The sequence below is a fragment of the Zea mays genome, chromosome 9 (genome assembly GCF_902167145.1).
Source record: "Zea mays cultivar B73 chromosome 9, Zm-B73-REFERENCE-NAM-5.0, whole genome shotgun sequence".
Taxonomy (NCBI): domain Eukaryota; kingdom Viridiplantae; phylum Streptophyta; class Magnoliopsida; order Poales; family Poaceae; genus Zea; species Zea mays.
The window spans coordinates 162,020,712-162,048,695 of record NC_050104.1 but is presented as its reverse complement, the minus strand read 5'-3'; the positions used below and the strand labels follow the sequence as shown (position 1 = coordinate 162,048,695).

The 27,984-nt window shown below is 48.4% G+C and overlaps 2 protein-coding genes across 6 annotated transcripts; both read left to right on the top strand.

Moving 5' to 3' along the window:
• The first annotated feature begins 1,064 nt into the window (after positions 1-1,064).
• Positions 1,065-4,992, top strand: LOC100279787 (putative ARM repeat-containing protein containing family protein). 2 transcript variants are annotated; one of them, XM_020543620.3, is made up of 3 exons: positions 1,065-1,256; positions 1,335-2,964; positions 3,101-4,975. In XM_020543620.3, the coding sequence occupies exon 3, from the start codon at positions 3,124-3,126 to the stop codon at positions 4,786-4,788; it is 1,665 nt and encodes a 554-aa protein (XP_020399209.1). In that variant the 5' UTR covers positions 1,065-1,256; positions 1,335-2,964; positions 3,101-3,123; the 3' UTR covers positions 4,789-4,975. The 2 variants fall into 2 exon arrangements, with proteins under 2 accessions (XP_020399209.1, NP_001146217.1); NM_001152745.1 differs by having other exon boundaries at positions 1,205-1,256; positions 1,335-1,448; positions 3,101-4,992.
• Positions 4,993-8,882: 3,890 nt separating this feature from the next.
• LOC100384325 (uncharacterized) lies at positions 8,883-22,257 on the top strand. 4 transcript variants are annotated; one of them, XM_020543790.2, is made up of 11 exons: positions 8,883-9,106; positions 9,185-9,380; positions 10,067-10,147; positions 10,301-10,352; positions 10,472-10,593; positions 13,425-13,525; positions 13,718-13,776; positions 14,582-14,638; positions 21,164-21,209; positions 21,559-21,638; positions 21,720-22,257. In XM_020543790.2, exons 1-11 carry the CDS (start codon positions 9,029-9,031, stop codon positions 21,778-21,780), a joined length of 933 nt encoding a protein of 310 aa, XP_020399379.1. In that variant the 5' UTR covers positions 8,883-9,028; the 3' UTR covers positions 21,781-22,257. The 4 variants fall into 4 exon arrangements, with proteins under 4 accessions (XP_020399379.1, XP_008658928.2, XP_020399380.1 ...); XM_008660706.3 differs by having other exon boundaries at positions 21,559-21,653; XM_020543791.2 differs by lacking the exon at positions 21,164-21,209 and having other exon boundaries at positions 21,559-21,653.
• The last annotated feature ends 5,727 nt before the right edge of the window (positions 22,258-27,984 follow it).

Here is a 27,984-nt window from a genome sequence, read left to right as displayed (position 1 = left end):
CTGCTTGACTGGGTACCAATTATTGCTGATGGTGGGTACTGTCACACTTGTAAATAATTATTTTGGCATTTTGTACTGGCAAGGACAAACAATAGAAATGGTATCTGCAGTTGATTCTGGTCCTGAGATGAACACGGATTCGCTTGTCAAGCGTTGCCGCGTTGGTTGTAATCTATATATCACCATTTGCGTAGTGGAATGATGCTCTGATTGCGTTTTTGTTTTCTTATGAGAACAGCTCTGTCAATTCAGTAGCAGACATTTTTTTTCCGAGAAGAACATTGCGGACAATAACAACACGTCGAATCTTGTAAAGTATCTTGATGTAGAGGAATACTAGTAATAAGTTAGTATATTTTAGAGTAGCTTCCATCTATATCATGTGTTGTTGTAGTCTAATTCAGTTATTCTGTAGTCACTGTAAAATTGCACGGGATCATGAACAACACAAAATAATATGCGTACGAGTCCTTGTGGGGAAGAAGAAGAAGGTTGGCTCGGTTGCAAGTAAAGGGAGGGTCACACTCACTTCTGGCTGCTAACATAAATAACGAGGGGGCCAGGAACTGTTCCAACTAACAAACGACCTTTTTTTTTTACCTCTCTCCCTCCCTGTTGATGTGTCTGAAATCTGATTCAACGGCATGTACAATTCCCATAGACAGCAAGGTCTGAAATCATATTCACCCCAACCGAATCAATAAAAAAAAATATGTTATAATTTATTAAAATAAAATTTATCATATACAAAACCGTATTAATATACGGACATATAACTAGTAGACCTTTAAAACTAACAACTATGTTTCAAATCCCTAGACCTGTCGGACCGTGAGCCAGTCCAGCATGATAAATAGCATAATGGGCCGTATCTGGACCTCGGTCATGACCTGCGAGCCGGTACGGCACTGCTCGTAGACCAAACTGGGTTGGGCCGGGCCTGTCCAAATTCAAAAAAAGAAACATATCCTGCTCTGTCCATCTCTTTGCACGTTTCTGTCCATCCCAAGTTCCCAACCCATTTCAAAATGCTCCCCGTGCTTCCGCCGCCGCAGCGCAGCCTCACTCAACAAACGGTCGATTCCAGCCAGCAGCCACAGCGCCTGTCTACCGGGCCCCCACACGCCCCCGAATTCAAACACCTCGTTTCGAAGCAGCGGAATAATAAAATCCCCCAACGACTCGCTCGAGTGGGAGAGGCGGAGGAGGAGGCAGCTTTGTCGCGGGGCAGCAGCCTACAAGAACAAGAGGTCGCGGTGAGTGCGCTCACGAAATGATTCCCCAATATGGCATGCCTCTCGTTTGATGGTTGATGATTGGCGTCCTGATTGCAGCCGCTCTAGCTCTGGTTGGGCTCTGCGCCGCGGGGATCGGCGTCGGCAGGAGGAGGACGAGGAGGGGTGGCGGCGCGACCGGCGGGGGCGAAGGCGGCGTCGGTGAGAAGAGAGGTGGGCATACCTTTTGTTTTCTTATCTCCCCCTTCCGTTCGTCGTCGTCGATCGCGCTTTTCTCCATGTGCGTGGGGTGGGGCTTCAAAGCCAAGCGTCCGCCCTGCCCTTCCTGATGTTCGTCGCGCTTTCTCCACCATGCAATCCGCGTTCTCTGAAGGAAGCGTCTCGAATGTTCTACCAGTCACGCCGACTCGCCGTTTTGCTTCGGCAAGTTGGGAGACACCGATCGAGTCGACAGCTTAAGAGTGATCTGTTCCTACTCTACTTAGAGTGTAGACATCGTTACTAAAAAAAATCTCATAATAGGAATAAAAAAATAAACTACGCTTGGAGCCTTTGCACCTCACAATAGTAATAAAATCTCATAATAGTTAGTACGATACGATTCATAGCAGTAGGCAGTCGCTCCGTGGCCCGCCCAATTAGCTGCGAAAGAAAAGAAGGAAACCGGGGGGCCATCATCGCAGTGGAACTGGACTGTGTTCTCCGGGTTTTTCCTCGCTGCGTTGGATTCCCCTGATCCCGCCGCGGGCCCCGATTTCGTGTGCCCGCACCGGTCGCCGCCAGCCGACACGGCCTTAATTCCTTCCTGAGACACGAGTGGTTGGTTTGGTTGCTGATAAAGAAAAGGAGACGTGTGAGTGTGACACAGGTCGCAGCTCGCACGCGTGGTTCGGTGGTTGTGCCACAGCCAGTGACAGGTGGGCCCGCACGTTTTCCGTACTACTGCTTGCTACTCTGCTAGGTTATTTGTCATTAATTAAAACATACTAGTATAAGCTCAAATGCTACTGCCATTTTTAACATCCTGCTAAAGCATTTCTTTCCATGCTCCTTTACATGCGTGCGTGCCAGTCATGGCTCCTGGCAAGCTAACGGGAAGGAACCGAGGGATTTTGCAGTCATCTTTTCCATAGGACTCGGTTCTTTTACGATACGTTCCCCTACGCAATTATTTCGCCATGATCCTCTTGTGTAAAGAAAGTGCGAGATCTTTGGATTGTATTACAATAAGAAAGTAATGTGCAGCATGCAAGTCTTATTATTCCAAAGTGGGGGTCAGTCTTAAGCACACGCCTATCCCTTTGGATCACACGCTCTTCTCAGGTACAAGTGGAACCCACCGTACCACCACCGTCTGATGATCAAGGTATTAGCTTCACCTAGTGACTAGTAGTATTGTAGTCACTTTTTTTTTAATTTGGATGGACATGCATGCAGCTCAGAGTGTAGACTGTGTAGAATCCCATGCCTTGTTGTGTGTTCGCATTCACTCATCAGTCATCACCAACCCATAGCGCCGTTGTTTCTCCAGTCAATTTTTTAAATGACCAGACTCTCCTTCTGTGTGAAAGCTTGGGAAATTTTGATAGCGCCTTCGTACCACCTCATAATTTCGTGGCTGTGGTCACCGCATTTACGCCTCTCAATTCGACGTCCAGCCGAAGCAAGAAAAGATCATAGGGGAGAGTATACTCGGTGGGGCTTGTGGTTTTCTGGAGCATTCCTACTAGTACGTAGTCTCCTAAATGAATTTTGACTCTTTTAAAAATAGCCGAGGCTTCCTTACCCTGTCTCCTTCCAGCTTCTTCTATGCTTGCAATTCTTTTCTGCTTCGGTGCCAAGAAGCTGAGTAGTGAGCACTGCAGGTCTGTGTTGTAGCTGCCAAGAAATGAGCTTGGGGACCTGCCCGGCCGCGGCCGGCGACGCGACGGCAGAGGAGCTGCTTCAACGGGCGCGGGGGCTGGTGCCACCCGCCCTTGCCGCTGCGCGCGCGGCCACTGGCTTCGGTGGGCGGTGGAAGGCTATCGCAGCGAGGCTGGAGAAGGTGCCACCGTGCCTGTCGGACCTGTCCAGCCACCCCTGCTTTTCCAAGAACTCGCTGTGTCGGGAGCTGCTGCAGTCGGTGGCTGCGACTCTAGCAGAGGCCGCCGAGCTCGGTGCGCGCTGCCACGAGCCTCCGAAGGCAGGGAAGCTGCAGATGCAGAGCGACCTCGACGCTCTGGCCGGGAAGCTGGACCTCAACCTCAGGGACTGCTCCCTTCTTGTCAAGACTGGCGTGCTGTCTGACGCGACGGTTCCGGCGGCCCCGGCTGCGTGCGCACAGGCTGACGTGCGGGAGCTGCTTGCCAGGCTGCAGATTGGGCACGCAGAGGCGAAGCACCGGGCTGTGGATGGCCTGCTCGATGCTCTGCGCGAGGACGAGAAGAGCGTACTGTCGGCGCTCGGCCGTGGCAACGTGGCCGCCCTGGTGCAGCTGCTCACGGCGACGGCGCCCAAGGTCAGGGAGAAGGCCGCCACTGTTCTGTGCTTGCTTGCCGAGTCTGGCAGCTGCGAGGGCCTACTCATGTCAGAAGGCGCGCTGCCGCCGCTCGTCCGGCTGGCCGAGTCCGGCAGCCTCGTTGGGCGGGAGAAGGCTGTCATCACGCTGCAGCGGCTGTCCATGTCGGCCGACATCGCCCGCGCAATCGTCGGCCACAGCGGCGTCCGCGCTCTGATCGACATGTGCCAGACCGGGGACTCCATCACACAGTCCGCCGCGGCCGGAGCGCTCAAGAACATCTCCGCAGTGCCGGAAGTCCGGCAGGCGCTGGCCGAAGAAGGCGTCGTGCGAGTCATGGTGAGCCTGCTGGACTCCGGCGTCGTTCTCGGCTCCAAGGAGTACGCCGCGGAGTGCCTGCAGAACCTGACGTCAAGCAACGACAGCCTGCGGCGTGCCGTTGTGTCCGAGGGCGGGCTACGGAGCCTGCTTGCCTACCTGGACGGGCCGCTGCCGCAGGAATCACCCGTGGCGGCGGTCCGGAACCTGGTGAGCGCGGTCTCAGCGGACAGCCTGGTGTCGCTTTGCGTGCTCCCGCGCCTCGTCCACGTGCTCCGTGACGGTTCCGTGGGTGCTCAGCAGGCTGCCGCGGCGACCATCTGCAAGATGTCGAGCTCCATGGACATGAAGCGGCTGGTGGGCGAGCACGGGTGCATCCCGCTGCTGGTGCGGCTGCTGGAGGCCAAGTCGAACGGCGCACGTGAGGCGGCGGCGCAGGCGGTGGCGAGCCTGATGGGGTGCCCCCCGAACGCGAGGGACATGAAGAAGGACGAGAAGAGCGTGGCCAACCTGGTGCAGCTGCTGGACCCGAGCCCCCAGAACACGGCCAAGAAGTACGCCATCTCCTGCCTGCTGGCGCTTTCGACGAGCAAGCGGTGCAAGAAGCTGATGATCTCCCACGGCGCTATCGGGTACCTGAAGAAGCTCTCGGAGTCGGAGAAGGACGTGGCCGGCGCGAAGAAGCTGCTCGAGAAGCTGGACCGAGGAAGGCTACGCAGCCTGTTCGGCAGGAAGTAGCCACCAGGCGATCGATCGTTCTTCATGTACAAAGATCCCGTCCGTCCTGTTTGTGTCATAGCCTCTATGACTATGATGAAGTGAAGTGCGGCAGGCAGCTGTTCGTTCATGTGAAGTCCCTAACAATGGCCAAACGAATTTCTTTCTAGCGGTCCCCTCGCAATGCTAATATAAAATTTCTTCATGGTGTCGTGGGCCTCAGAGAACTTCTGAAGATCTGCGAAGGAGAAACAACGAGTTGCCCTAAGCGTCAATAACCGGCTGATTGGTTCCCTGTGTCTGTGGCAGCACGCTCGCTCGAGTCTGGCTAGTCGGACACGGGCGTTTTGGCGGTACGAGCAGATGCAGGCAATTAGCCTTCAAATAGCTTGTTTTGCATCGGATCGTATAGCCCACACCTTCGATATCAATGCATACAGTGGTCCAGAACAAAACGATGCGGACAACCAATCATATGGTCCCCCGCAGACTCGCCTCGTGCGAGTCCCTCCCCCCTCGTAGGTGTTTCGCACCGCTCCGCTCCTCATGTCGCCTCACTTCCAAGGCGATCAGCTTCTGCGGAGGATGCGTTCTACGGTCTCCAAGCTCCTGTCGGCTCGGTCGAAGGCCGCCTCGATAAGGTGCCACTCCTCCGCTTCCATCTCATTCCCTTCTGAGCCCTCAAGGATGAAAGGGGAGGTCCCCGAGGGCTCCTTCGGGAGCGGGCAGCGCGGGCATCACGACCCTAGGGGAGGAGGAGGTAGCGGTGACTCACGGTGGTAGATCACGGAGTTCAGCGATCGCCGTGGGCAACAGCGCCGCCTCGGACTACCCAACCGTTGTCGCGGTGCCTGGAGACTCAGAGGGCCAGGGGCGGCAGCAACGAAGAGGTAGCCACCGTGTTCGCCGTGGGGGTCCCACCCGTGGCGACATCCACGACCGCTTGGACCACCTCTTGGACGTCCGAGGCCCAGTAAGAGGCATGTCGGCAACAGACGCGCCCGACACCTCTTTAGCGATCAAGGAGGATGACACGCTTGTGTCAGGAGAGACGGACATGTAGAACAACGGAAGAAGCCGGAGGGGCCGCTCCAGCCGGTGCCGACTGCCGAGGGCGCAAGAGCTTGGGAGGTCGAGGCAACCCCATTTGCTACAAGGGCTACGCCTTCCTAGTGGGATCAACCAAATCATCCTCCGGCAAACTACGAGCGGCTGAAGGCGCTGCTCCATGAAGGTGTGGATCAACCTCTCGCTAGAAAGGCCCCGCCACGCTGCTTGGCGATGGCATCCAACATATATAGTGTTTGGTTCGAGGAATCAAACCATCCAAATTGAGCTGGTGCATCATGAGTTCATTCCTAAAATTTGATGGAATGACTTCATTCCTCATATTAGTACTAACTAACTATAAAGAATGAGGTGATGATGGATCAACTCATTCTATTCCACAAACCAAACAAAAAAAGTGAGGAGCGAGAAGATGATAGACTAGCTCATTCCTTAAACCAAACACCCCAATATTTGATCTTTGACATGAACCTATAGATGGCCAAACGGGCTGGCACGGTCCGCCAGGCCCGACTAGCGAAGCGTGCCGTGCCAGATGGTCCGGCGTGCTGCTGCCGCGGCCGACCCGGTGACAATATGACCCATCTGAGTATATTGCATAATTTAGCAAAAAAATGTGTAGTTGTAAGGGTTCAAACCCACAACCTAGTGGGTAAGAGGCTTAAACGCATCCATCTAACCAGTGCAGCTGTAGTTTTATTGTGTTATATGTTGAATTCTTATACTTAATATATGTAAACTATTATTTTTAAAATAAAAAATGTAACCGTGTCAACACTACGGGTCGAGATAGTGGACCAGACACGGCACTATAGCCGTGCCGTGCCAGACACTGGCACTATACTAACCGGGTCGGATCGTGTCTGGACCGTGCTTTTTCATGTCGTGCCTGGGTTGGCCCATCGTATTAGTGCCAAATGGCCATCTATACATGAACCTCTTCTCCATGCTGTAAGTCCACTCGGGCTTAGCCATCGGATCTGGCCGATGAACGATGGCACTCCTCTCGAGGTTTCGAACATAGAAACTCGTCCTCGTATCCTTAGACGGGGGACGGGAGAGAAATCCCCAGGTAGAACGCCTTCGCCCTTCTGCAACCCACGAAACTAGATGTTAAAGAAGCCGACGAAATAATTGCCTCGACCGGGGTTCACCCACGGTCTGAACAGGTTTTAGAGCTCCAGTCTATAGTAGAAGAGGAGCTCCCGCACGAATGAGAGTAGGAAAAGCCCGAATGAGCGCTCGTAGAAGGAGGCGTGCTCCACAAACTCGGCTGAGTGACCAATACTAATATCAGTAATATCAGTAATATCAGTCCACAAATATCGTTGATGCTAGATGCTTTGAGTGACCAATACTAATATCGTTGAGAGAGGTCCACAGTCTAAAGAGGCGTGCTCCACAAACTCGGCCGTGCCTCAGTCCATTAGTGTCTTCAATAATATCAGTAATAGAGTGACCAATACTAATATCGTTGAGAGAGGTCCAATGCCTCGGCCAAGATTAGGAGAGAGAGAGAGAGCGCGCTCATAAAGGGAAGGTGCATAGTGATATTTTGGTGTGAGCCATGGTTGGCCACCGTTGATTTTGATTTTGCAACACGAAAAAGAAGACGCGGTGTTCCTGCCGTTCTCTTGGTTGGATTTTGTTGTCAAAAGTCGTATGGTTTGATGCTAGATGCTTTGAGTGAGAAGGAGAAAAAAAACGGGAGCAATATATATATTCCTTACGTGGTTCATTTAGTTACATGATAATAATAACTAATCATATTTTTGGTTGGCTTCTCCCGGTAGTCCGGCTGTATGAGCCAGGTCGGCGGGAGCCTGCAGGCTCCAGAGATGCGAACAATTTGCTCACGCCTGTAGAGCCTGACCTAGGGTGCTTTAAGTATCGTGCGAGCCTGACTCCATATCTGTACGCATGTAACTAAACACACATCTCGTACGCGTAGAGTCTGGTTGACAACAACCAAACACCAGCTCATTACATCCCGCGATGCAAGCACGACAGACAACCAACAACGAAACGCGTTCATAGGCTGCGCGCCGATGAGACGAGGCAATATGTCCTCCAGACGAACCATACTCTTGCAGCCCAGCCCATTTTATAGTTGGATTGGCACCTCCCTCCATCTCTGGTAACATAACAACAATCCGCATCCATGCGGGATCAGGATAGCTTTATATGCTCTTTCCCGATGGTCGGTGAAGGTTCAGGGGGTGTTTGAGAACAAAGTTTTTCTGCAGTATTGAAGCAATATTGTAGTATTGAGCAATACTATGATATTATATACTTTGAGGTGTTTGACAACTCATCTGAAATCTCTGTATACTAAACTGTAGTATTGTAAATACTGCACTTGTTTTGCTGTTTTTGAAACTTTGGTCTCAGCCAAAGTTTTTCTCTGTAAAGAGAGCGCCAGCTGGGTCCCGCTCTGGCTGATTGGTCTCAACCAAAGTTTTTGCCAAACACCTTGATATATTGGATACTGTTGTATTCGAAAACTGAAGCATTATAAACTGTAGTAATGTCATGACTAAAGTATACTTTAGTATTTGAAAAATTGCAGTTTGGAAAAACTGTGTTCCCAAACAGGGCCTCACTTGCTTTAAGATCTGTTTAGTTGAAGCGTTGCTCGGGAAAAAAAAACTATGTATATTTTATTGTCTCTTCTTAAACAACTATAAAAGACCCGTCTATTCTACTCATTTAAAAAAGCAGAATTATGTTGCTTTAAAAATATAATACTATAAAAAACAGCTATCCCAACTCCTTTTCTCTGTCCAGTCGATGTACCTTATTTTAATGCACGACTCCACTCCAAATCGCAATGTTTTGCTTTGGAAACTAAAACTTATGTTTAAAATTAATTTTTTTCTATGGTATTTGCGGATGGTAGTGACTCTTATAAAAGATAACCTAACAAAACGAAGATGGAAGAGATGTTTGAAGTACAATTTTTTAATGAAAATAAAAGTATTTAATATATTTTTTTGCTATATATGTATATATAACTATTTTTTTGCCTTTCCATATAGATAGACCTTCTAGTATTAATCAATATTATGGGGGATTAGGAATCTAACAGAGTTCACATTAGAAAAATCTTTTAATCATACATGAAAGCCGGCAGCCACGCCACACGCCAGCAATTCACCGGCGGCTTCCGCTCCAAGCTTCAGCCAAGCCGGAGATGGCGGGGAGCCTGCACCTTCCCGTGGTGGACCTCGCGTTGCCGGACCTCCGCGCCGCCGCTGAATCCATCCGACAGGTGACTCCACTCGATCCCCAGGCTCCTGAAAAACAACACCCAGAAAGAATGAGACTGCGAGCTTATTTGGTTGCGCAGGCGTGCGTGGAGCACGGGTTCTTCTACGTGACCAACCACGGAGTGGACCGCGGCCTGCTCGAGGCGGTGTTCGCGGAGAGCAAGAGGTTCTTCGACCTGCCTATGGAGGATAAGATGGCGCTGCTCAGGGGCGCAAACCACCGGGGTTACACGCCGCCCTACGCCGAGAAGCTCGACGCCTCTTCCCAGTTCGTAGGTCCGATATCTCTGCCCGCACCTGCTGCTCCTCTGCACTGGAGTCCAATGGAGTGTCTCGCACAACTTTTTTTTTCTTCTTCTATAGAATGAATCACTGGCTGCTGCCATAGCTAAAACTGAACTGAATCATAATAATACTGTAATAGCATTGTTTTTGTTTCTGTCACAACAAAACGTGTAGTGGGATAAGGAATTTAGGCAGAGGAAGGGTCAAGGAGTTTTCATTTAGCCCTGGTGATAGGCAGAAACGTTTAATAGGACACTTTTCCCTGGTGATAGGCAGAAGCGTGAAGGAATTTTCGTTTAGTCAATCTTACATTGCTTCAGCTATCTGATTAGACTGTGATGAATCTAGAAACTAGGTGCAGTGGGTTGAGGACAAGTCCATAAAGAATAGACAAATACTGAAGAACCCATTCTGCACATTGTTATCTCTTGTTGTTTGAAGGTACAACCACACTTCTGTACCATTTCTTCTGGTCCTTGCAATAATATAGTGGAATCTGTCGGGATATTTTTTTTGAGCTTTTGTCTCCTCCTTGTAATATTCCTATACTGAATTCCTTGTAATTTTGTTTGCTTTCCTTATTGAAACAGAAGCAGATCTTCTGCTAACAACATGTCTCATTAAAAAATAGAGACTGTTTAATCTCCTGCTGCTTTCTCAAATATGATATATTATAGGAGACCTTAAGGAGAGTTTTTACATTGGGCCTCTTGATGATGGTGATATGCATAACGATGTAAACCAGTGGCCTTCTGAAGGTACTTATCCGCTTTACCATCTCTTAGCAATAGATAAGTTTTCTAACTGTTCTCCACTCCTCCTGGATCATCTAATTGTCTATGGACATCATGCATATGATCAGATTCCATTTTATGCTTTGAACATCTGCTTCTTTCTCTGCCTATCTGTAGAGCGCTTGCCATCTTGGAAGGAGACAATGAAGCTATACTTTGCAGCTGTTCTGTGAGTATTAGAAAAAACGTTGATTCCTCACAACAAAATAAAGGTTTTTGTAAGAATGTTTGTGTATTTGTTAAACAATTATATCTTATTAATTGATGGTGTTTCTTATTCCCTACTAGGGATACTGGCACAAGGATACTCTCTCTAGTTGCTTTGGGTTTGGATTTGGATGCTGATTTCTTTCATAAAATTGGTGCATTGAAATGCCCGTCAACATTTCTTCGGTTATTGCATTACCCTGGTAACATTATTCAATTTCCTTCTATATCATATGAAAGGGTTTAGGGTCTTGCTTTTTCTTCAGTTATTGCTACACTCTTGGTCTTGCTTTTTCACCGGTCTTCTCATTTCATTGTTGCTGGTAGCCTGATAGGTTCTTGAATGGCTTCAGCTCTTCAATATTCATTTTTCGTACTGCCATAAATAACTGTAAGAGAGAAACAAAAACAAATGGAAGTCAGGTGTTCTTTTTCCTTGACTGCTTAGCAGATTTGTTATATAAAAAAAATGTAAGGATGCATATGTTACACTAAAGAATTAAGAATTTAAGATATTGGCATCCTCCTACGGAGTGTCACATTGTTTGGCTGGGTTGGATCTAGAGTGCGTAACTAATGTATCGAATAAGCTGCTATTTGGTTGCAAAATTATGACAACAAAGTAAATGGTATCTAAAGGTATCGATAATGGGAACACATTAAGTGAATACTGATGTTCTGTGATATTCTGGTCCAAGGCTTAATAGCATTGATAGAATACGCATACTAACAAGGTGCATCTTCTTTTCGGAAGTCCATCTCAAAAGAATCTCTGGTTTAAGCGTTCTTGGCCTAAATCTATCTTGGGATGAGTGACAGTGACTGACCGGGAAGTGTTACTAGGTGCACATGAGTGAGGACAAAGTGCGCACAAAAGACTCGTGTTGATTTGTGAGGATGATCTATGATCCTAAAGAGCTACCAGGAGTAAGTACTATCGGTTCAAGAGTGGACGAGGTGTTACAAATGGTATCGGAGCCGACCCTCGCTGTTTCACTGACGTGAGTGGGCTAGGGGTTCAGGTATATGGCACATGATGCATGAGGGCTCAGAGTGGTCACATGTCATGACATATGACGACAGGCTTAATAGCATTGATAGAATACACATACTAACAATGTGCATCTTCTTTTTCGGAAGTCCATCTCAAAAGAATCTCTGGTTTAAGCGTTCTTGGCCTAAATGTATCTTGGGATGAGTGACAGTGACTAACCGGGAAATGTTACTAGGTGCACATGAGTGAGGACAAAGTGCGCACAAAAGACTCGTGTTGATTTGTGAGGATGATCTATGATCCTAGAGAGCTATCAGGAGTAAAAACTGCCGGTTCAAGAGTGGACGAGGTGTTACAAATGGCATCGGACCCTCGCTGTTTCACTGACGTGTGTGGGCTAGGGGTTCGGGTATATGGCACATGATGCATGAGGGCTCAGAGTGGTCACATGTCATGACATATGACGACACTAGACATACAGACGTAGCCAAGAGAGGAGGATCCTGGCTTGGGGTTGAACGACGAGGACGTCGGTCTTCTAAGTGGGGGTGGATTGTGATATCTTGCCCCAAGGCTTAATAGGATTGATAGAATACTCATACCAACAAGGTGTATCTTCGTTTTCGGAAGCCTATCTCAAAAGAATCTCTGGGTTAAGCATGAGTGATCGATCCGGGTGCACACACAAAATACTCGTGTTGATATGTGGGGATGATTTATGATCTTAGAGATCTACCAGGAGTAAGTGCCATCGGTCCAGGAGTGGACGGTGTTAGAGTGCTATTTACGTCTCTGTGTATACCTCCATTGTAATGGGCCTTGGCCCACAACGCTCAGCTATATATATTCACTCCCAACCCTGATTAGGGTTAGGGTTTCATTCTCCAACTGACGGGGTGTCACATGTTCTTTGCAGCTCGATAGTGGAAGTAGACTGCAGCTAGGAGAATAAACTGACTACTAGCACTTGCTATTGGCCTATCTATTCATCTCAAGATGCACCATTGAAAAGTAAACAGGGAAAGAGAAGCAGTCTAGCACACTTTCCATGGAAATTGGCTGCTGCTAGAGTTGGTGATGACACAGTTTCACCGCAGCAATGTGTCAATGAGAAGTGACTGCAATCACATGCTCCGGTGTGTGCACAAGGGTGGTGGCATAGTTTAGCCCCGCATCACCCACGGTGCCACGGTGGTCAGGATCCAAGGGACATGGATGGAGTGGGCTTGTGCTCCGCTGTTCCTTGATGCACCCTTCACTATTGGAGGGACACGGTAGGATTGGATGAGATTGGGATCTGGGATAACTTTTACAGATAAAGGAGGAGCTGCTCTGTTAATCGTTTGCGATTCCAGTACTTTCTGGTGTAATTAGTTCTGTAGTGACCCAGTATCTGATTACAAAGACTCTAAACGAAACATGAATTAAAGTTAGTGGATACTGCTGTAATCTGGTTTTGTTAAGAAGTGCTAACCAAGCAACACATAAAGGTTTAGTGAAAACAGTGAAGTTGCATAAAAACATACTCATACTTAGTATACTAGTAGCTGTCAGCAAAGGCTATCTCTTAGTAACCAAGTTCCCAGATCGATGGGATCGAGGAACAGGAACGTGGTACGCTACTAAAACTAGGTTCTAACTTTATAGGAACGAGATTGTTCCCACGTTCCCGGAACAGAACGAATGTTCCGGAACGAGGAATGTGGCCAAGTTCCACGTTCCCGGTTTCTAATCTTGATAGTAGTTCAGCTTATACATTTTACTACTGTATACTGAAGTGCAGTCTGATTGCTGAACAAAATGTTAAGGAATATGAAATTATGAATGCAAGTTATATAAGCTTGTTGGGTAATATAACGGTATTCTCTAATACTATAATATGGGAGTCAGACAGACAAAAAGACAGGCATCTTTAAGCTTCTTCTAGGAACTTTGTCTTAGTGATCTGTTTGTTCTTTGTCTTCTTTTAGTTTATGGAGGCACTGAAAGACTTTATTACAAGTCCTTACATAGTATTTCTTTTTAACTGATTCAACGCAGGTGAAGTACATGAGTCTGATAGTGGAAACTATGGTGCGTCAGCTCACTCGGACTATGGTATGATAACTCTTTTAGTGACAGATGGCACTCCTGGCCTGCAGGTATGCTACCGGTTCTCAAAAAGTTCAGTTCATCACTGTCTAGTTTTATTCTCTTTTGTGGCTAATCGCTCGTGGATTATCTCTTGCCACCCTCAAAGGAACATGTGCTCTTGTTTAGAAATTCAAAACAATGTCTTCATCTATTGTCATGTTTATCCTTATATTATGGCTCCTTATGCTATTAGCGTACAGATATGCAGGGAGAAGGATAGGAATCCCCAACTATGGGAAGATGTTCATCATATTGATGGGTAAATGATCCTTAACTTCCATTTTTTTCTTGAACACGCATGAGAATATATTAAAGATAGAAAACATGGTCCAATTACATGCCGAATCCATGCTTGGGTTAATTTTTTGACACGTTCACACCCTTGTACCATAGGCGTGACCATTATGAATCAAGATTTTAAATAGTAGCGGTTATTTAGCCGGTTATAGCCTTTCAGGAGGTCTGGAGCTAAGAGATGCACCATTTAGCGCTAATCAAAATTAGCCGCTAATAGCCTTATTTAGCCCGCTAAATATGCAACATTAGCTTGATTTTAGCTGCTAAACATGCAATCTTTTTTACTGTTCGAACCTTTGAAACATTGAGGCCCAAAAACAAACTGTGAGCAGGCCCTTTAACTTAATGTTTGTTAGGTAGTGATTAAATGCCTTTTACATGTGTCGTTGAACGTTGAATTTGCATGTATGTTGATTTATTATTGAACATTTGAACTACTAGTTTGAATTGTGAGGTTCAAATATTGAACATTTAATTTATCTATAAAGTTATGTTTTATATCATGTTTTTTAAAAAACCCGCTAAATGGATTAGCTCGCAGCTATAGCCGGCTATAGCCTTTATAGCTTATTCAGAAGCTGGCCGCTAAGGCCCTTAGCCGGACATTTAAAACAATGTTATGAATACAAACTGAATATAGCAGTTCGATGGTTGGTGACGCTCTATAGTTAATATTTTTTCTGGACCCCTGTTTCGGATGTTCTACTATTATTTAGATAATTCCTCACAGGTATGGTATTATTTTACAGCTTTTATGTTGCATGTAGGGCCCTTATTATTAATATTGGTGATTTGCTAGAGAGGTGGACGAATTGTGCTTTCAGGTATCATCGTTTATTACCTTTGTTGATTAGTTCTGTGTTTTTATGATGATACTGTTAGATTGGAAACCCTAACACTAAATTAGGGTAAGCATATGCATATATAGATAGATAGAGTATGGGTTGGGCCAAAGCCCAATTACACAGACACAAATACAATAATCCAACACCCCCCGCAGTCGCAACTCTAGCCTGTACATATGTAAATATGTTGAGACTGGACCGAAACTTCGAGAACACCGTGGATGGTAGCCCCTTGGTGAAGATGTCGGCGAACTGGGAAGTGGTCGGGACGCGGATATCGCCGACGATGACACGTTCATGAACTAAGTGAAGGTCGATCTCCACGTGCTTCGTGCGCTGGTGCTGCACGAGATTGGTGGAGAGGTAGACTGCGCTGACGTGTCGCAGTAGATGAGTGTGGCATGCGTGAGAGGGCTGTGAAGCTCCTGGAGCAGCTGATGGAGCCGGGATACCTCAGCCACATCGTTGGCCACAACGTGATACTCGGCCTCAGTGATGGAGCGAGAGACGATGGGTTGTCGCTTCGAGGAACAGGAGACGAGGTTGTCGTTCAGGAACACGACATAGCCAGAGGTGGACCGACGTGTCGAAACAGCCAACCCAATTAGCGTCAGTGTAAACGACTAACTTAGAAGTCGGAGAGGGTCGAAGAAGAAGGCGGTAGTCAAGGGTGCCACAGAGGTAGCGAAGAATCCGCTTGACAACGATGAGGTGGGGCTCCTGCGGCACACCTGCTAGACCGCGTATGCGATGTTGGGCTAGGTGAAGATGAGGTACTGTAGAGCCCCGACTAAGTTTCGGTAGGCCGTCACACATCGTTGACCAGGGCGTCGTCGTCGTCGGAAACCTTCGCCTGAGTGTCAACAGGCGTGGATCAGGGCTTGTAGTCGAACATGTCAACCAGCTCCAAAATGTCGATGGCTACTAGCGCTGGTGAAGGAAGAGACCCTAGGGACGGCGCTCACAGTGACCCCGGGGAAGTGGTGGAAAGGGCCGAAGTCCTTCATCACAAACTCATTGAAGACGACATTGGTGGTAGACAATAATGCGCCGAGTGGATATGTCCAAGCAGCGTTCGATTTGTGGTAAATTGAAGTATAGTTTGTACTACATGTATAACTTGTGGTAGAAAAGTTAGGCTATACAATTATCCTAATAATTCTGTTTTATGTTGTCTTGTTGTCAAGGGCCTTAGTGTCTAGAGTAGGAGGCCCTCGGCTACGCAGGTTGTAGCCTCGGTCCGTCTTCTCCGGTGAGGTTTTACCCCTCTTCCGAAGGCTTGGGAATTGGTAGGGAGGAGGAAGAAGATAGCTGTGTTATTTCTTAATATCCTGATCAGCGCCCAGTACAAGGCTTTAATAGCCTGCCGCATGCAACAAACCTCCTAATTTTGTGGATCCTCAACTAATTCTAGTGCCTATCTTATCCACTAGAATTCCCTCCTAATTTTGTGGATCCTCAACTAATTCTATTGCCTATCTTATCCACTAGAATTCCGGCCTTCCTGTTGCAGGGCCGGTGGGCGCGCTGCAGCCCTCTCGGCCGCACGCCTAACATCCCTGGTGCGCCTCCTGCGCGTATAGGAGAGACCCCACATGACATCTCTCCCCCCCTCGACTCGCAGCTCGTCCTCGAGCTGAAACGACGGGTGCCTGGCGATGAAGTCGTCCCAGTCTTCCCAAGTAGCAGCAGAAGCCGGCTGTCCCTTCCAGCGCACCAACACCTCCTTGATGCCTCGAGCTATGCGGGAACGCACCACTCGTTCGGGTTCGGGCACCACCGCCCCATGCAGCAACTCGGGCAGCTCCGGCGTCGAGGTAGGCGGCGCGCCCACCCATTTCTTCAAGAGTCCCACGTGAAACACATCATGAATCTTGGCCTGCGGCGGGAGGGCGAGGCGTACTGCAGCGTCGTTGATGATCTCGGTGACGCGGTAGGGCCCGAAGAAGCGAGGCTGCAGCTTCCCTTTCAGTGCCAGGGATAGGGAGGCCACCGGCCGGTTGCGAAGGCGCAGCAGAACCCAGTCCCCAACGGTATAGGACACCGCCCTGTGCTTGTTGTCGTAAAACTTCTTCTGCACAGCCTGAGCCTGCTCGAGGCGGAGGCGCACATCCTCCAGGAACGCCTCCCGCTCGGCCATCGTCTTGGCCACAGCGGCCACGCGGGTGTCACCCATCTCATAGGAGCGGATGGAGGGGGGATGCTGGCCGTACACCACATGGAACGGTGTGTCGCGGAGCGAAGACTGGTACGCCGTGTTGTACGTGTACTCCGCCCAGGGCAGCCACCTGAGCCACTCGCGCGGCCGGTCTCCTGTGAAGCAGCGGAGGTACATGGCGATGACCTTGTTGGCCGCCTCCGACTGACCATCAGACTGTGGGTGAAATGCCGACGTCATGTGAAGCTTGGCGCCCATGAGCCTCATCAGTTCTTGCCAGAACGTGGAGGTGAAAACAGCATCACGATCGGATACGATCGACTGAGGCACGCCATGGAGGCGTACAATGTCGGAGAAGAACACCTGTGCGACCGTCTCAGCTGAATACGGATGAGCCAGTGGAATGAAATGCGCGTACTTGCTGAAGCGATCCACCACCGTCAATATGACCGACTTGCCGCGCACACGCGGTAGAGCTTCCATGAAGTCGAGGCCGATGTCCGTCCACACGCCTGACGGGACCGGCAGGGGCAGCAGCAACCCAGCCGGCAGGAGATGCTCCGACTTGTTGCGCTGGCAAGTCGAGCATGCGCGGACGAACTCCTGCACCACGCGGCGCATGTCGGGAAAGTGGAAGTCTCGGCGAAGGCGATGGAGGGTGCGCTGCACGCCCTCGTGGCCGTCCTCATGGACAGCAGCCAGGATCTCCTGTAGGAGCGGTGACGCCGGCGGAACGAAGATACGGCTGTCGTAGGTGAGCAGCCCGTCGACAATGCCCCAGGGTGCGCCGCGCGATCCTGCTGACAACTCGTCCTTGAGGGCGACCACAGCCGGATGGCCGGCCTGTTCCAGCCGCAGCCTGGCAATGTAGTCGAAGCGAGGCGCCGATATGGCGAGCACCGCTCCATCCGGCGTGTCTCGACGTGACAGGGCGTCCGCCATCGCGTTCTGGGCGCCCGGCTTGTACTCGACACCGAAATCAAACCCCAGCAGCTTTCCCACCCAATGATGTTGAGGGATGGTAGCTAGCCGCTGGTCGAGGAGGAACTTCAAGCTATAGTGGTCGGTGCGGACGATGAACCGATGCCCCCATAGATACGGTCGCCAGTGACGGACAGCGTGGACAAGTCCGATGAGCTCCCGCTCGTATGCAGCGAGTGAGCGGTGCCTGGGCGCCACGGGCCGGCTGAAGAAAGCGATATGGTGGCTGTCCTGGATCAGCACCGCCCCAAAGCCATGGGTCGACGCGTCGCACTCGACGATGAACGGCTTGGTGAAGTCCGGCAGCGCGAGGACCGGCGCCGATGTAACCGCTGCCTTTAGCGCTGCAAACGCTGCAGTTGCCTCCTCCGTCCAAGAGAAGCCTTCTTTCTTGAGGAGCGCCGTCAGGGGAGCCGCGATGACGCCGTAGTTGTGGACGAACTTGCGGTAGTACCCCGCAAGGCCCAAGAATCCCCTGACCGCCCGCGCCGAACGGGGCTGTGGCCAGCCCTGGACGGCCTCCACCTTGGCTGGATCCATGGCCACGCCGGACGCCGAGATGACATGGCCCAAGTATGCCACCGATGGCACGGCAAATGCGCATTTGGACTGCTTGACGAAGAGTTGGTGCTGCTGCAGCACCGTCAGCACCGCACGAATGTGGCGCAGGTGGTTGGCCCATGAAGAACTGTATATCAGGATGTCGTCAAAAAATACTAGAACAAACCGACGGAGGAAGGGCCGGAGGACGTCGTTCATGAGGGCCTGGAACGTCGCCGGCGCGTTGCAAAGGCCGAACGGCATGACGAGGAACTCGTAGAGGCCGTCGTGGGTTCGAAAGGCCGTCTTGTGAATATCTGCCGTCTTCATGCGCACCTGATGGTACCCTGATCGCAGGTCCAATTTAGTGAAGAAACGGGCGCCGTTGAGCTCGTCCAGCAGCTCGTCGACGACGGGAATTGGAAAGGCGTCCTTGACGGTGAGCGCGTTCAGCGCCCTGTAGTCGACGCAGAACCTCCAGGAGCCGTCTTGCTTCTTGATGAGGATGACTGGCGACGAGAACGCCGAGTCGCTCCGGCGAACGATGCCTTGACCCATCATCTCGGCGCACTGCCGCTCCAGCTCGTCCTTGTGTGCCGCCGGGTATCGGTAGGGACGGACAGCCACCGGCGCTGCACCCGGCTTGAGGACGATGGCGTGGTCGCGACCACGCACCGGTGGTAGCCCCGTCGGAGCGGCGAAGACGTCGGTAAACGTACCGAGCAGCCCGTCGAGGAGGGAGTCGCTGGCCGCAGTCACTGCGAGGCGTGGAGCCCGGACGGTGGCCACGTCGGTCCAGCAGACCGCCCGGCCCTGTCGTGTGAACGACATGGTGCGCGCCGTGAAGTCCCACACCACCCGGCCCAGGGTGACGAGCCACTGCGTACCCAGGACCAGATCATAGCCGGCGAGAGGCATGACGAAGAGATCGACGAGAAACTTCTCACCGGCGATGATGAGCGGCGCCTGCCGAATGACCCCGGGGCATAGGATGCGCTCCCCGTTGGCCACTGTGGCTGTCAGGCGCGGACGAGGCTGGACGATCAGACCCGAGCGGCGCGCGGCTTCCTCCCCAATGAAATTGTGGGTGGACCCCGTGTCCAGGAGAGCCACCAGCGTCGCGGCACCCAGGTCCACCTTGACTTGCATGGTGTCGCAGATGGGGACGCCTGCCACTGCCTGCAAAGAGAAAACCGGAGCTGCAGCATCTGGGTCTGCCCCGGCCGCGACAGCCGCCTCTTCGTCGTCGGAGATGGTGATGCCGTCGACGAAGAAGATGCGGCGACACACCCGGTTGTGACCCCGGGAATACTTCTCATTGCAATTATAGCAAAGCCCCAGACGACGTCGTTCCGCCTGCTCCTCGGTGGACAGCCGCTTGATTGGCTGGCCCTCGAGACGTGCTGGAGCCGCTCCGATGGGCGGGGCTGGGAAGACAGACCGCCCGACCTGGGACGGTGGCGGCGGCGGTCCTGGAGCAGGAAGGGTACGAGGCACGCCCCTGGTTGGTGCAGCCGCAGGTGTAGACAGCAGACGCTCCTTCTCCATGACCTCCACCTCCCGCGCCAAACTCATGGCCACCGCGAGGGTTTGAGGGTTGTGGAGGCGGACTTGGTTGCTGATCGGCGGCAGCAGCCCCCCGGTGAAGAGTTGAACGCGCTGGGCCTCTTCCAACGGACCGGCGCGAGGCAGGAGCGCCTGAAAACGGTCTTGGTATTCCTCGACCGTGCCCGTGCGCCGACATTCAGCGAGCTCAAACAGCGGGGCTGATCGCAGCGGCGGCCCATAGCGGAGGTTGAGGAGCTCTTTGAAACGCCTCCACGTCGGAACGCCCGCGTCTCCCTGGACCTGCATGTACCAGAGTTGGGCGTTGTCCTCCAAATTGTAGGATGCCATCCACACCTTTTCCTCCTCCATGATCCGCTGTTGGTGGAAGAACGACTCGCATCGATTGATGAACACGAGCGGGTCGGATTTGCCATCGTAGCGGGGGAAATCCATCTTCTGGAATCGAGGAGGTCGATCGGTGTGGTGTTGCCCATCAGAGCCACCCACCGGCGCTGAGGCGGGTGAGGACGGCGCCTTGTTCTTCTTCATCGTGTCCATATCGGACTGCAGGATGTTGATCTTGCCGGTGAGGCCTTCAATCAGTTTGGCCAGGTCGGCAATTGTTGGCTCGGCCATGGCGCTGGTTTGGGACGAGGCAGAGGTGGGGGATGAAGTAGGGCTGGCGGCTGTGGTGGGTGCGGCAGATGGAAAAGCAGCAGTGGATGCAGCGGATGAACTGGAAGAGTTTGATCGACGTGACCGTGATACCAGGTTGTCAAGGGCCTTAGTGTCTAGAGTAGGAGGCCCTCGGCTACGCAGGTTGTAGCCTCGGTCCGTCTTCTCCGGTGAGGTTTTACCCCTCTTCCGAAGGCTTGGGAATTGGTAGGGAGGAGGAAGAAGATAGCTGTGTTATTTCTTAATATCCTGATCAGCGCCCAGTACAAGGCTTTAATAGCCTGCCGCATGCAACAAACCTCCTAATTTTGTGGATCCTCAACTAATTCTAGTGCCTATCTTATCCACTAGAATTCCCTCCTAATTTTGTGGATCCTCAACTAATTCTATTGCCTATCTTATCCACTAGAATTCCGGCCTTCCTGTTGCAGGGCCGGTGGGCGCGCTGCAGCCCTCTCGGCCGCACGCCTAACATCCCTGGTGCGCCTCCTGCGCGTATAGGAGAGACCCCACATGACACTTGTACACTTATCTATTTTAAATTTAATTCTTGCAAAAGAAAAACAGCTATGAACTTTGGTTGTTTCACATTTTTCCTGTAGATCAACTTTGCATCGTGTTGTTGCAATCGGTAAAGAGCGGTATTCGGTGAGTGTATAATAACTTACTTTTCTTTAGAAGCAGGGATAAGTTTTATTCTGACCTCTGCATAAGCATGCACTCATCCATCAGCTGTGGTTGATATTCCAACAAATAGCAATTAGGTCCAAGCATTATAAGAGGAAAATACTTAAGCACAAAGATATCCATTCAGGCATGTCCTTCTGGGGAAGATCTCCAGGATTTTTTTTTTGTCCTAAGAGTTCTCACTTAATGTTAGCCTGTACTTCCTTCTTGTTCAGCCTTGCATATATGAACATATTCTGCCTACTCAAAGTTCATAGTAAGAATTTTAAGGAGCATTATGTGCCTTTACACAAGTTTTTGGACGTACCAGGTGGCTTTCTTTCTTGATCCAAATCCTGACACACTGGTGCAGTGTTTGGAAAGTTGTTGCAGTGAAGCATGTCCACCAAGGTTTTCATCTCTCAGGTTAAGATTTAACTAAGTTTTATTTCCGTCGCTTCTCATCCTCTTCAAATTTATACACCTTTTCAGGTTTCCACCTATCAAGAGTTGGGACTACATAGCCGGGCGACTAAATTCAACTTACAAATAATCACCACCACGTTTGTAATGCTATGCTCGTTTACAACAGCTTGACACCACAGTAATGTTTGAACCCAGGATTAAAGATAGTTTTCAAGAAAGGCGGAGCTATGTATGTGAGCTGGATCTCCATGTCTCCCCTCCCCCTAGTGTCTGGAGGAGTGCACTTTCTGGATCACGCGTCGTCAGGAAGCAAGCAAGCAAGCATACGCGCAATTCCCGCTGCGCAATTCCCGATCGTACCCTGCTCCAAATCTTTGTGCAAGTCTCTGCTCCCTTGAATGCAACTGATGCCAATCCCATCAATCTCTTTCTTTGAAAGGAGACATACTGCTTCCTCTAGTTTCATACCTGCTGAACACGATCAATGGTTTGCATGTACTCTAAGATATACATGACCCGCATGATTGCTATAGTAAAGACTATTAAAAATGAATTTAGCTGACTTCATTTCCCTGGTCAAAGAAATTGTTGACATTTTGAGTCAGTTTAATTTCCTCATTAGAAGATTTCCATTACTTAGCTTGATGTTCCTTAATTAAAAGTACTGATTTATGTTTAAACCATACATCATATTGGCTAGGATGGTTGTATATAGATCATTTTAATTAAAGCATGTCATATAAAAAGTATTATCTAACTATTATTGAGCCAAGTGAATTTAATGGAAGTCCACCAAAAGAAATAACATGATTCCGGACAACCCAATTATATATTATATTATTAAAAATTGTTTGTTAAGTCATGGAAAGGTAAACAATTTACAACATGCACATGTATTGGTGAAGTTACATAATGTTAAATTACATCATTAATAACACGGTAGTCCTACATGCGCTTCAAAACATCTTGTTAACTAATCCATCCTAAAAGTTCCCTGGCCCAATAGGATTATTTATATTTTTCAATCTTATTATTTGAAGTACAGAACTTGTATTTGAATCCCATGCATGATGTTACATCAATTTTCCTATGCCGTACTATATTTTAATTTTTATTAATAATTGCAAGTGTTAATCAAGAGTAAAAATTTCAGCAAGACCAGCAGTATCGTTTACGTTATTGTTTTATACCACTTTCTTTGTTTTATAATAAGACTATTCCCAATGCGGAATAATATACTCCAATATACAATGATGCTACGGTCCTACACATAGGATGGGAAGTATAATACTGTTAGAAAGAAACACTCTAAACAATGCATACTTCCATACTCCAATATTTAATATTAATTCAAAACGATTAAATACATGAGCATGGTGGTGAACATCAATTTTTTGTGAAACACTAATTCTGCACTCCCTCTCTAGCCACGAATAAGTGATGTATTGGAGACTACAAACTATTATAATACATTTACAACACATAAAAAACAACATAATGTATGAAATTACTTTTAGTTGTAGTTTTAGTTGTACATGCTTGTTGGTCACCTGCTAAAGTTCCTAAATAGGACCAAAACAGGACACCACAATTAGAGTAAAAAGATTAATTCTCTCTTGATTTGTCTTATGGAAGATAGACGGACAAATCTAGAGAGAAGGTCAAAAGTAAATGTGAGGGATTCAGAGCAATAACCTCTTGATTTGTCTTATGGAAGATAGACGGACAAATCTAGAGAGAAGGTCAAAAGTAAATGTGAGGGATTCTGAGCAATAAAACTCGAATTCAATTTACACCCATCCTTCTTTTATTATGTGAACGAGATGTTGCAAGACTATCTTCGGGATGTTCGAAGGTGATGCAGACCCACCCAAGTTTTAGAGCGATCTGTGAGGAAATATACGTTTAGGATTGGGAAAAAGTCCACGCAAGTGTATGATCACTGTACATCTATTTATAGGGGAGCATGATGCGTAGCTTTGTATAGAATTACAATTATGACCTCGAACCATATACATATAAGCTATACGGTTCGTCGAGGGTGTTACTGTCTTTTCTTCTTGGAAACGTGCTGAACACATCGCTTGATTCCTCCTTCATTTTCTTGCTAAACGTTGATGCCGAAGCTATTAGTTTGAGGACTAAGACCATTCTAGGCCTGTAGAGGTCACTGCGATGAAGATCATTTTGTTACTCCTAAAACAAACCACAAATCCACTGAGATTTATGAGGACCTTCAGCAAAAACATACACCAACAATGCTCAAACGTCCAAGTTCAATATACAAATATAACTTATAATTTTAGTCCGGGAGAACTTAATTAAACATAACTTAGGACTTATTTAGATTACATTTATTTTTAGATTATAGTAATCTGATAGGATAATCTCTAGGTCATCCAAACACCATAGATTATGTGGGTGGGTTAAGAGCATTTCCAACGTGACCTATAAAAATAACTTATAATTTAAAAATGAGTATATTTATAGAATTTAGGGCACCAACAAAATATTCTGCTCCAATGGTAAAGCCTCCAATCTAGACTATAGAGCAACCCGTATGGAACGTGATTAACAATAATCCAACCAGCACATTATGTTAACCCTATCACTATATTCCATATCAAACATATACTAACAGGATATTTTAGGTGTTCAGAAAACCAAACCCTATTCCCACTTCCGCACCTATAGTGGTGAGATACAAACAACCTAGATTTTTTATAGTTTAATATCCAGATTATTATAATTCTATTAACAATCCATATTCCAATAATCTAAGGATGATCAAACATATCATGCTTTTAATTTATTCCAATAATCTGCACGCCTAAGGTCAAACACAAAATAGGCCTGATGAAACGGGTTGTGCTTGGAGGCGTCGATGGGGACCCTACTTGGTGCAGAGTCTTCTTTCTTCTCCTCCGTTGCCTTGAATGCAACGGGTTGTGCCTCGGGTACAGAGGAGGCGCCTTGCTCGATGATCTTCTTGGAGCCTTTGATCATTAATTCAAAGCTCACAAAATTTTCTATCACTTCCTCGGGAGACATTAGTTTATATCTTGTATCACCACGAATTAATTGAACTTGAGTAGGGTTAAGGAAAACGAGTGATCTAAGAATAACCTTGACCATTTTATAGTCACCCCATTTGGTGCTCCCGAGGTTGCGCACTTGGTTCACCAAGGTCTTGAGCCGGTTATACATGGCTTGTGGCTCCTCTCCTTGGTGAAGCATGAAGCGACCGAATTCCCCCTCGATCGCTTCCCTCTTGGTGATCTTGGTCACCTCGTCTCCTTCGTGCGCGGTATTGAGCACGTCCCAAATCTCCTTTGCACTCTTCAACCCTTGCACCTTATTATACTCCTCTCGACTTAGAGAGGCGAGGAGTATAGTAGTGGCTTGGGAGTTGAAGTGTTGGATTTGTTCGACCTCCTCCGAATCGTAATCCTTGTCCCCCTTCTTTGGTACCTGCGCTCCATACTCAACAATATCCCATATGCTTTTGTGGAGTGAGGTTAGGTGATGCCTCATTTTATCACTCCACATAGAATAATCTTCACCATCAAACATAGGTGGTTTGCCTAATGGGACGGAAAGTAATGGAGTGTGTTTTGAAATACGAGGATAGCGAAGGGGCATCTTACTATACTTCTTGCGCTCATGGCGCTTAGAAGTGGCGGAGGCCGATTCCAAGACGGAGGTGGAGGGTGACGAAGAGTCGGTCTCGTAGTAGACCACCTTCTTCATCTTCTTCTTCTTGTCACCCTTCCGTTGGGACTTGATGGAGGAAGAGGATTCCTCCTTGTGCTTGTGGGCGGACTCCCTTGAATGTGTTCTTCCCGAGCTTGCGGACTTGTCACCGGTCCCGATCTCCCTCATGGCGGATGCTCCCGACATCACTTCGAGCGGTTAGGCTCTAATGAAGTACCGGGCTCTGATACCAATTGAGAGTCGCATAGAGGGGGGTGAATAGGCAAATCTGAAATTTATAAAGTTTAAGCACACTACAAGCCGGGGTTAGCGTTAGAATTAAAGACGAGTCCGAAAGAGAGGGCGAAAAACAAATCACAAGCAAAGAAGGCGGATGACACAGTGATTTGTTTTACCGAGGTTCGGTTCTTGCAAACTTACTCCCCGTTGAGGTGGTCACGAAGACCGGGTCTCTTTCAACCCTTTCCCTCTCTCAAACGGTCACCTAGACCGAGTGAGCTTCTCTTCTCAATCAATTGGGACACTAAGTCCCCACAAGGACCACCACACAATTGGTGTCTCTTGCCTTGATTACAATTGAGTTGGAAACAAGAAAGAAGGAAGAAGAAAAGCAATCCAAGCGCAAGAACTCAAATGAACACAATTATCTCTCTCACTAGTCACTATTTGATTGGAATGATCTTTGGACTTGGGAGAGGATTTGATCTCTTTGTTTGTATCTTGGAATGAAGTCTAGAGCTCTTGTATGAGGTTTGATGGCTGAAAACTTGGATGCATTGAAGTGTGGTGGTTGGGGGGTATTTATAGCCCCAACCACCAAAATGACCGTTGGTGGAGGTTGCTGTCGTATGGCGCACCGGACAGTCCGGTGCGCCAGCCACGTCACCAGGCCGTTGGGTTCCGACCGTTGGAGCTTCTGACAACGGGGCCACCGGACAGTCCGGTGGTGCACCGGACAGGTCCTGTTCACTGTCTGGTGCGCCTTCTGACGCCTGCTCTGACTCTGCGCGCGCTGTCGGCACTGTTCCTGTTCACTGTAGCCGTTGCAGACGACCGTTGGCGCTTGGAGCCGTTGCTCCGCTTGGTGCACCGGACAGTCCGGTGAATTATAGCAGAGCGGCCTCCCGAATTCCCGAAGGTGGCAAGTTCAGAGTGGAATTCCCTGGTGCACCGGACACTGTCCGGTGGCACACCGGACAGTCCGGTGCGCCAGACCAGGGCTGCCTTTGGGTTGTTTTTTTGCTCTCTTTATTTGAACCCTTTCTTGGTCTTTTTATTGGTTTGTTGTGAACCTTTGGCACCTGTAAGACTTATAATCTAGAGCAAACTAGTTAGTCCAATTGTTTGTGTTGGGCAATTCAACCACTAAAATTCATATAGAAAAAGGTGTAAGCCTATTTCCCTTTCAAAGAGGCATGCCAGATGGTTCAAGTGTAGGGTCTTCTTCCATGGCTTCATTGTTGGTTGCCATGGTGAAGTGTGTCTCATATTTTTTGTTCGGGCATGGTCTTTGCCTTATATGCTTCTATGACATGCTTTGGTGATTGACATATTTTGGACCAGTGACCCCACACGCCACATTTGTAGCATGTTTGGTCTTGTGGTCCATATGACTTGTGCTGTGACTTCTCTTTGCTTGTTTTCTTTCCGTGAGCATTGAAGGGATTAACTATGGTTTCTTTCTTTCCCTTGCCAGCACCATGCTTGCCTCTCTTTCTCTAGACATGCTTTATTATCTTGTACGAGGCGGCATTAATTTCCATTTGGATAAGGATTGAAGTTCGTCTTCAATGCATCATCTTGTGTCTCATTTACTCGCATCATATCGATAAGATCGCTATACTGTTTGTATGTGTCTTGTCGATAGTTGCGGACATATTGGATGGCGTTTGGGTGGAAAAAATATAAGTTTTTTTTCAATCTTCTCCTCATCTGTGATCACCTTACCATGAAGAGATAATTTGGTGCATATTCGGTGCAGTGCTGCATTGTATTCTCCCAAGGTTTTAAAGTCAATATATCTAAGGTGAGTCCAATCTTGCTGTGCGTCCAGTCTTGCGGTGCTTGGGACAAGACTGTGTACTTGAACCTCTCAAAACGTTGTTGCAATGCATTTCAGAGGTTGCTTGACTTTCTCTCTGACATGTACTCATTCTTGAGTGTAGACGAGAGATGGTGCCGCAGAAAGTGCAATGCTTGGTGATTTTGCTCGTCGGTGGCCACTTCATATTTTTGGCCAAACCCGATTGCAGCTTTGATCTTCTTGCCCCCAAGCACAATATGCACATCAGACCTCGAATTCACGACTCACAATACCAGTCATCTACATGTGATAAATTTGATAATTAGATTACTTATTGTAATCATTTTAGAGAATGAAATAAATAATTGTAAAAACAAATGCTTAAAATAAATGGTCCAATATACAAATTTAAATGTACAAGAAGGTAAATTTGTAGTATTTAACTTGGTATTATTTCAGAAATAAATTTCTAAAGGTAGTATTTATAGAAAAAAACGAGAGTTTGAGGTATATAGGCCAGATGGGCTTTCATAGGTTTCTTAATAGTGTCTAGGATTAGACGTGAAGACTCTGGAGGCCACCAAGATATTTTTG